This window comes from Meleagris gallopavo, chromosome 3 (genome assembly GCF_000146605.3).
Source record: "Meleagris gallopavo isolate NT-WF06-2002-E0010 breed Aviagen turkey brand Nicholas breeding stock chromosome 3, Turkey_5.1, whole genome shotgun sequence".
Lineage (NCBI taxonomy): Eukaryota > Metazoa > Chordata > Aves > Galliformes > Phasianidae > Meleagris > Meleagris gallopavo.
This window is the reverse complement of record NC_015013.2, coordinates 13,881,045-13,890,570: the sequence shown is the minus strand read 5'-3', so window position 1 is coordinate 13,890,570 and position 9,526 is coordinate 13,881,045. Positions and strand designations below refer to the sequence as shown.

The 9,526-nt window shown below is 44.9% G+C and overlaps 1 protein-coding gene across 1 annotated transcript in view; it reads right to left on the bottom strand.

Moving 5' to 3' along the window:
* KDSR (3-ketodihydrosphingosine reductase) overlaps positions 1-3,603 on the bottom strand; it is a 24,357-nt gene extending 20,754 nt beyond the window's left edge. Inside the window, exon 1 of the mRNA XM_010708465.2 lies at positions 3,517-3,603. Within this exon, the coding sequence (XP_010706767.1) occupies positions 3,517-3,603 (87 nt within the window). The remainder of the gene's footprint in view (positions 1-3,516) is intronic.
* Between the last annotated feature and the right edge of the window lie 5,923 nt (positions 3,604-9,526).

Sequence of the window (9,526 nt, the reverse complement as noted above, 5' to 3'; positions counted from 1 at the left end):
GAGAACGCGGCCGCCACTTCGTGCCCTGATTGGCCGGTGGGCGCGGCCTCGCACGCGGGGATTGGCCAGTGAGCGAGGGGAAGGAGCTCGCGGATTGGCCGAGGGGCGGGACGGTGCTCGGAGATTGGAGCCGCAGGCTGTTTGCGGGGTCACCGTTGGAGGCAAAGGGCGGCGGAGAAGAGAGAGTTCCTACGGAGAAGACGGTGTGCTGGAGGGCGCCCCCTACGGTCCCCGCCTAGGGCGGGTGAGGCGAGGCGTAAGGTAGGTCCCGCCCCTTCTCGTCACGTGGGGCTTCCCGCCGAAAGGAGGGGGCGTGGCTCCGTGAGGAGAAGGCGGGAGGCTGCGGGTGTCGTTCGCAGTATCATGGAATCGCAGAATGGCCAGGGTTGAAAGGGACGTCAAGGATCACGAATGTCCAACCCCCCTGCCACGTGCAGGGCCACCAACTTCCCACTTAATACTAGACCAGGCTGCCCAGGGCCCCATCCAGTCTGGCCTTGAACACCTCTTGGGACAGGGCATCCACAACCTCCTGGATGGGCAGCCTGTTCCAGCACCTCACCACTCTTATGGTAAAGAAGTAAAGGGCGTTTGTACCCTGAAACCCGAGGGCAGCTCTTCTTTGTTTGAAAAATATATGTGTAAAAGCGTGGTTTCAAAACATAATAATAAAAGATAAATGAAAACAAAAGCATCCTGGAGCTCAAATAAAATGATTCCATGCCTTTAACTTAGTATGTCTGCTTATGTTCAATATTTCCTTCGCTGTTTATGACTGAAAGGAACTCCCTGAAATAATTTACGTTGCAAATGCTGTGCAGCCTCTGACTTGTAGACAGGAGTTTGCAGCATACACAGCATTATGGCCTCGGAGAGATTAGGATCAGACAAAAGCGCTGGGCAGGAGGGCATGCGGAAGGGTGTGAAGATAATGCAGGAGATGAGATTGGAGCGAGGAGTAGGCGGAAATGGGAGCAGGGCTGCAGGCAGGGATTAGGCAGTCATCAAGCGGAGAGCAAAGAATCTGTAACAAAAGAATCCAGGAATTAGTTCTGGAATGGGATTGAGTCAGGATCGGACTTTGGTGACAGTTTGACCGTGATGCTGTGGGGTGAAGGTGTGAGGAAACGAGAAGAAAGTGTGCACACTGAGGTAACAGCTGCCACAGCACGAATGGGGAGAGAGCTGACAAGCGGCGTGTCCAAGGAAAGGCAGTGTGGAATCATAGGCATCCTTAAGGTTGGAAGAGGTCACCAAGTCCAAACCACCAAGTCCAACCAGCAGAAGTTGGTGTAGAATGTGGACTAAAAACGTGGCAAGCAGAGATATTGACTTCATTCTTTACATACAGGGTGGTGTATGTGTTATCTTTTGTAGAATATTAATTAAACACAAAAGAGGAGATTGATAATGTAATATAGCCTATTTATAGATATCTCCTGCAGAATACGACAAGACTTGAAAAGCCCAAATGTCAGCAGCATGGAGATAAAGCAGACGGAGATAAATCCGTCTTTCACAATCGCTCTCAGAATCAACATGAGACGAGGGCATGGATGGAAACAATCATCTGCAGCTAACGTCTAGTAAAATGGAGGTTAAACATATTGGTAGGGAGCCTTTAAAAACCTCAAACGCTTGATATGCGCCTGATTGGTCACAGTTACGATCACATATTACTAAACATTTGAAAAGCCCTTGTAGATTAATGAGGAATCCTCTCAGTAAATTTAATGGGGAAATCCATACTGTCTTTTCCTTTTGGCTATGTGGCCACTTTACAACCTTGTGATTGACAATCCAGGTAGCGTCTGCTCTGGTTTTGTTCTGGGGGCAGTGAAGTGTCATGAATTTATCTCTGAGAAAAAACATTCAAAAGTGAAGACCATGCGAACTGATTATAACTCACCGAAGTATTGCCACAGCAGTAGGTTTTTGACTCCTTTAAATTATGCCAGCAGGCACTGAAGTTTGTCCTCCTGAGCTGTCTGCTGTTTGGTTTGTATTTGTCTCATGTGATCTCATTCACTAAGGAAGTGCGTTCCTGACACACGGGAATGGTTTGCTATGAAACTCTTTTCTCAGTGACTGTGGAACTGGAAATTGAACACTAAAAAAAATGTTAAAGCTCTCCAGTCCAAACTTTGGTTGTATATAAAGCAGTATTTAATTAATCTGACCTTGATAAACAACATCAAAAAGTGTAATTTTGAAGCACAAACTGACCAAGGTACGTATGTCCTTGGGGATGGGTAAGAAAACAGAAAGGTTAAAACATGCTAATTGCTTTGCTAATTAATCCGTAGAAGAAGCGTCAACACAACAGTGATGTGTTTAGAGAAGAAAATCAAATACAAGTAGATTAAAGTGTCCAAACTATAGGACCAGCTGTGGTTTTCTGCTTCCTCAATTGTTCATTTAAATCTTTCAACAGACGTTTGCAATAACAATATTGTGGGTTGAGATAACTCAGTATGAACAAAGCGCGGAACCAAATTATGAAAGTAGTCATTTAAACACGGAAACAAATGTATGAATTGGTAATATTGCAATGCAAGTGAGTGATATTAGAGGTGTCCTTTTGATCTTCTTGAAAGATAATTGTTCCCAGAGCATACAAGGTACGCACAAAAGAGATATAGGCTGTTTTAAGATGCCATTAAGAGAAGGCATAAAGCTTTAGCGGAGCAGATAGTGAGGTTACAGCCTGGACAGACTTTCTTATTGTGCTTGAGTACTCATCTGCTGGATTTTCTGGTTGTGACATATTCACCTTAGGGAGAGAGGAGGGAAGAGGATGCGTAGGCTACGCAGTGATTAAATAAAAAGCTGGAGACTTCTTCATGTGATTTCCATCCAGTCAGTCCTTCTGCTTTTAGGCAAAGCAGCAAGAATGAAAAACTTCAATAGCCAAGGAGAACAACTTTTTCCTCCTGTTTTTCTGAATTACTTTCTTCTCCAACCTTCCCCCTTTTATGTAGCAAGCATAGGTGTTCTATGTTCATTTCTTAAGAGGTCTGTTGCAGTAATCATCAAAGGCATGTTGGCAGTTCTTGGATTCCTGCAAAGCTTCAAGCTTTAGAATAATGGCAGTCTAGGTGAGTGGTTCCTGGTCAACAAGCTGTCTTGATCCCCTGTGTCCCAGATGAGAAAAGCTAATACGGACATAAGAACTGAAATCAGAAAGGGATTTACATAACATGCTGGCAGTAGAGGAGAATTGGGAAAGAAATAATGATCTGCACATGGTAGTGACTAAAGCAGTGTGACTGAAATACTTATCACATCCAGCTGCCTGCCTTGCTGTTCTTCCCCAAACAAACAAGCAAACCCCCTGTAGCTGAACAATAGCTTCTTTACTAGCCTCTCATGCTGGAGAGATCATCAGCTACCCCATGTATAGCAGGGGAAACAGCTCCCAGAGCACTATGCAGGTCAAAATACCATATGTACTCTGTCTGCTGGAGTGCTATCGCAGTGATCTTCTGGGTATTCCTAGAAGGAGATTTCCTGTACTCCCAAGCTCAGCATATCATCCAGAAAGCGCTCGCCTGCAGCAGGGACGGGTTCCAGCGATCTCTGCAGCTTCCAGCTATGCCGCATGCCCTTATCGCGATGAACTCAGGCTGGGCTGATGGCCCAGGTGCTGGAGGCTGCCAGCATACAGGCAGGGGGTGGTTGTAGCAGCTCAGGTTCAGGTCAAACCAAGGCTGCTTGCTGGGGCAGAGGAGGCTGATTGTGGTGCAAAAGTGGGTAGTATATACATATGTAGCCTAGCTACCAGCCAAGAGTCTCAAGGCTGCTGCAGTAGTTTTGCAATGAGCACACAGGAAACAAGAAGATCACTGAAAAAACTGCTGAAATCAGATTTTTGTCTTCACACAGGTCAAGCTGATTTAACCGTTTAATGTAATTGCTGTAGTTATTTGGAAAAAAAAAAAGAAATAGCAAAACCACATCCAAAATGAACCATTCATGACTGGTGGCCCACTACGTGTCACAACTGATTTTGCTCTGAATAAATAACTTTTCACATATCGAACATATTTATTGAAATAAAAATAATTTACCTCAAACCAGTGGTAAAAGGAAGTCTTTGCTGTCTAATTTAAATAGATATAAGTTAAACTTGGGACCAAGAGGATTTTTTTCAGTACCCACGGTTCTTTTTATTTGGTACATCTGCTATACTAACCATCACTCTGGAGCAGCTTGCTCTTCACTCTCAGATGTCAGACACTGCTAGATTTACAATAGCTTTGGGGATGCTGTAGGTTGGAAGAGAAGGCCGAGGCCTCCCTCTTATCAAGTGCCATGGAAAACACCCTCACGTGAGCATGGCTGAAAGCAGGTAGGAGGAGGGAATGGCCTGCCATTTCCTTTGCACTGGAACGATCAGTGCTAAAACTTGTAAATATCTGTTAGAAACAAACAGGGATGTCCACTTTGTCTTGTGATGCAAGAACACCCATTCTAAATTTTCATCTCCTGAAAAGTTGTATTGAAGCTGATGTTTACCATGGAAGTTCATGTTACAAGATAACCTTTGATACTACCGATAACAAGTCCTCCTCTTTGATGAAGTGAAGCTACAGTCACAAAGCACGCACTTGTCTGACCCTTTGTCTGTCTGACCACGTTACACCATTGCACCCAGCCCCAGGAGATCTGCTCCAGGGCCAGGGAATGGAACACTTAAGGGAAAATGCTTCATACAAAAACGTCGCGCTTGTGAGTTGGAAAATGTACTTCCACCAAAACCTCCTCAGGTGCAATGAGTGCATTTTTTCTCCACTACTTACTGCACTTTGAATGCTAGTTAAGAGTGCGTTTTGATTTCTAACGAAAGTATTTTTTCTTCTAATAGTAGGCACGCTCCAGTCCTTATTCCAGAAAGCTTACTCCTTGAATTTTGAAGGTCTTATCCTGAAACTGGGATGCAGAACCATTCTGAAAATAACAGTACTTTAAGACTTCTCTGAACTTACTCTGGCTTTCCACATACCTTCCTCCTGCAATCTCCCAGAACTGCAGTACAGCCTTTCCTCCTCTGCCAGAAAATCAGATACCACAGGCTCTATCCCACACCTCCAACCTCATGGCAGCTGCCCTCTTTCCCAGGCCCTCTATGGAGGAGCAGAACTGCTGAGTGCACAAGGCAAAGATTTGCCGTTCCGAGAAAGCAGAGAAGGGTTGCTCAGGAATCACCGCACAGCTCCAGCACTATTATATTTTGCCTTTATTCAGAGGCAGTCCTTCACTGTAAGTATCATTACTACCTTACTGAATATGTATTTTCAGGAATATTTTCACTTTTTAGCCAGATAGCGAGCATTTTTTGTAATTACACTTCCAGTAACTTACGGCCAATTACTGTTTCTCCTTCCTGTCCAGCAATTTGGTTGCAGTTATTGTTTCTCCAGAGCAGGCAGAATTTTTTGCTTTAGGAAATGTACACCTCGAGGTAATATTTGAAGACTGACAGATTCTAAAGTTCACAAGTTTGATCTGTTTCGGGATTAAGCTACCTGTTAAACCAGCACCCACCATCCAGTCAAGCCATTTCTATTATGTGCGTATGACTGATTCTTATCACAAAAGATCAAGTTAATGATTTGCAGTCTTTGGCAAGTCTCTGGTTTCTTTGAACTTGCTTTTTGTAAGCGATATTCTCAGGTAGTTTCAGTGCCTGTGAAGCTACTGAAATGCTCTGGAGATTTTCTTTCTGCTTCTGGCTGTCTATTTCTAGACCTGCTTGGCCAACCCCATAGCAAAGGGAGATCTGTACTCTCCCATTGCCCTTGTACCTGCACTTGTAAAAATACTAAAGGAACTGAAATTACTTCCAGTTCATGCCACATTCTCTTTCAGAGCAATTCTAAGAACTTTGCTCAATCTTTTCACAAGAGTTAAATCTGTTTCCAGTTCCAGGTAACACACTTGTCATACACAGCACTGGCAAGAGAATGCTGTTTGTTTATTGGACACAACTACACAGCATGTGCCCTTGTTATCAGTCCCTGATCCATTATCTTTGGCATTTACTGCAAAGAAGCCGCTGTTATGCAATGGAAATTTAGATCTCTTTTTCTTAGCTTACTTCTCCTCTAATCCAAGAAATGAGTACAATATAGCCTGCTGAATGCAAGGAAACCTGCACCTGCAAACTTTTCTCCCCAGTGTGTTACTACCAAATACGTCAGAGTTGCTTGCACTTCTTAAGTCTGTTTCCATCCTCTAATGGCATGAACCATTGCCCTCCTGTTGTCAGCCCGCAAAAAGGCCAGCATGTACAGATCTGCCCTGTAGGTTTGAATGGAAAAAGGGAAAAATCAGAGAAACTGCCAGCTTTTGTTCTACTGCTTGTAAGCTTGCTTTGGTAGAAAAGTTGAAGAAATAGAAACATGCTTTGAAATGGGATTTTAAAGGAATCAGCTTTTTATCTTCCCTTTGGGAAAAAATAGTGTGAAGGACAGAATAAATCAGACAAAAAAAAAAGAAATTGACATGAGAGAACTGGTTGGGCAGAAAGGAGATGGAAAATACCCAAAAGCAGCAGGAAAGAGGGAGGCACAGATTGCCAATTAATGCTTCGATCAAAGGAAAAGCCCGATCAAAACCTTTTTCCTCCTCTAAGAAACATCACCCCTTTTTACTACATACTGCAATCAAGCGAGCGTGCTTTAGACCAAAACTCAAGAGAATAATCCCAATACCAGTAAAGCCTGCAGAAATCATTTTTTTTTTTTCACAGCTGACACCCCAGGCAAAATAAATAAATAAATTAATAGTGCAGAACATCAGCGCCGTAGCAGTCATTCCAGCAGTCACTCCTCCTCTGTGCTGGCTATAGGAGAGCTGCAGCACAGACCAGCATCTCCCAACCTGTGCATTTCTTCATGGACAGATTTGCATCACGCAAACCCTCAGATTGCCCAGGAAAAACAAACTGCTATGCCCAGAAAGAGCGTGGAAGCTCCGAGAAGTTAGCTGCCTGCTGGATATAATCCATCTACACCTGGAACAAGCAGGCACCTCTCTGTGCTGCCTATGCTGGATGAAGAGAGCTGTGCAGCAGCTCCTCCCTGAACACTGGCTAGGTTGTGACACCAGCCTGTGGTTCCTGTGGCAGCTCCTGCAGTTCTGCAACTACATGAGTCTGACTGGCAGGCCACCTGCTTGTTTCCATATCAGCAGCGCCCACGTGCACCATGGGCAGGAGGCCTCCAGGCAGGTAAAAAACAAACACAAACATTTCTTAATTACAGAGGCAGAGCAATGCTGGATATGAGCAAACAAAACCATACCAAAACAAGTGCATGTGTAAAGAGAGGAAAAAAACACAGCTTTGCAGTTTATATTCTGAGCAAATTAAGGCTGTGATTAATTCATTACACATCAGAACTCCAAGCCACTGCAACTGGCATTAAGAACGGCACGCTTGAAAATCAGCCAGGTAGATTTCCAGATTCACAGAATAGAATCATAGGTGGGCCTGGGTTGAAAAGAACCAAAATGATCATCTAGTTTCAACTCCCCTGCTTTATGCAGGGTAACCAACCACCAGACCAGGCTGCCCAGAGCCACATCCAGCCTGGCCTTGAATGCCTCCAGGGATGGGGCATTCCCAGTCTCCTTGGGCAACCTGTTTCAAGATGTTAGACTCTCTAACATCTTACCACAACATAATAATGAAAAAATATTTTAAAAATCCTTGACAGGCAGGAACTTCCTGGCTGCAGCCTATGCTCCAGCCTTCAGGTGGTAGAGGGAAATGATCATTTCTAGTTGGAATTTTCATTTTTTTCCCCTAGCTTTCAATTAGGCAAATAATTCACTTGTCTCTTCCAGAGCTCAAATCACTGCTGTAAGTAACAGTTTCCATTTGCCATTTTTATTTCCTCTGTGAGATGGTGATATTTATAGCAACTTTCTCGGTCCCTTGCTTGGTTGACTCGTGATTGCTAGGGTTCTTGCAATCACATTACCAGAACAGTAGCAAAAGACAACTGCTCCAGCACTGGTTTTTGTAACCCATTACCTGTAGACACTCATCTGCCTACAGTAGTATGAGTCAGTGGAAATTACTGTTTATAGTTTACAGACTACATGTGACACTGAGCATGTTTGAAAGCAAAGTCCCTGCCTTGAATAGCTGAGATTTAAATTAGCTGAGGCAGCAGAGGAGGGAGGGCAAGCAATAGCAGGTCTTGCCAATCCATGGCATGATGCCGGGTGATAGGTCACCAAGCATGAAAGAAAACCCAACCCTGGCTTCATTATCAACATCAGGCCTATGCTCAGATGCCCGTGACTTATTTCCTGGAGAAGTCTCAAAACATGACCAACACCTGTTTGGACTTCTATGAGAGAGCTTAGTGCCTGCTATGATGCAGGTAGGACATTGATATTTATTTTCATGACTAATGCCTGAGACATCCAAATAAATTAGCTGTAAAATGTCTAGTATTCCTGCAAAAGAATGTAGCAGATTCTGCACGTGGCAGGTGCACCACGCACATATGGTACCAACGGATGGATGCTGGCTTCCTCACATATTGAGCTGTTGTGGAGTTGCTCTGATGAAGGGGAGAAGCATTTGTGAGCATTCATTCATGGAGCTGGAGTCACAGAGCAGGGTAACAAATGCAAAGGTAGGAGTGTTCAAGTGACCTAGGCAGGCCTGAGCAGGTGAACCTCATTAAGTCCAACAGACCCAAATGCAAGATCTGGCACCTGGGTTGAGGCAGCTCCCACTAGCAATACACGCTAGGGGATGAAAGGACTGAGGGCAGCCCTGCTGAAAAAGACCTGGGGCTACTAGTGGATGGGAAGCTGGACATGAGCCAGCAATGTGCCCTCACAGCCCAGAAAGCCAACCATGTCCTGGGCTGCATCAAAAGAAGTGTGGCCAGCAGGTTGAGGGAGGTGATCCTGCCCCTCTACTCTGTGATGGCGAGGCCTCATGTGGAGTACTGCATCCAGATGTGGAGTCCTCAGTATAGGAGAGACATGGACCTGCTGGAGTGTGTCCAGAGGAGGGCCACAGAAATGATCCATGGAATGGAACAGCTCTCCTATGAGGACAGGCTGAGCATGAGAGAGCTGGGGCTGTTCAGCCTGGAGAGAAGGCTGTGAGGTGACCTGATAGCAACCTCGCAGTATCTAAAGGGGAGCTACAGGAAAGAAGGGGACAGACTGTTTCGCAGGGTCTGGTGTGATAGGAGAGGGGAAATGGTTGCAAGCTCGAAGAGGGAAGATTTATGTTAGATATAAGGATAAATTTTTTTTACAGTGAGGGTGGTGAGGCACTGAAACCCAGTACAGTGGTTGAAGCCCCCATCCCCTGAGACTTCAAAGCGAGGCTGGATCAGGCCCTGGGCAACCTGATCTAGCTGTGGTGTCCCTGTGCACTGCAGGGGAGTTGGACTACATGACTTTCAGAGGTCCCTTCCAACTCCAAGGATTCTGTGATTCTAGTAAACAGAAAATGTACAAAACAGTGACCCAGTAAAAAATTGACTAT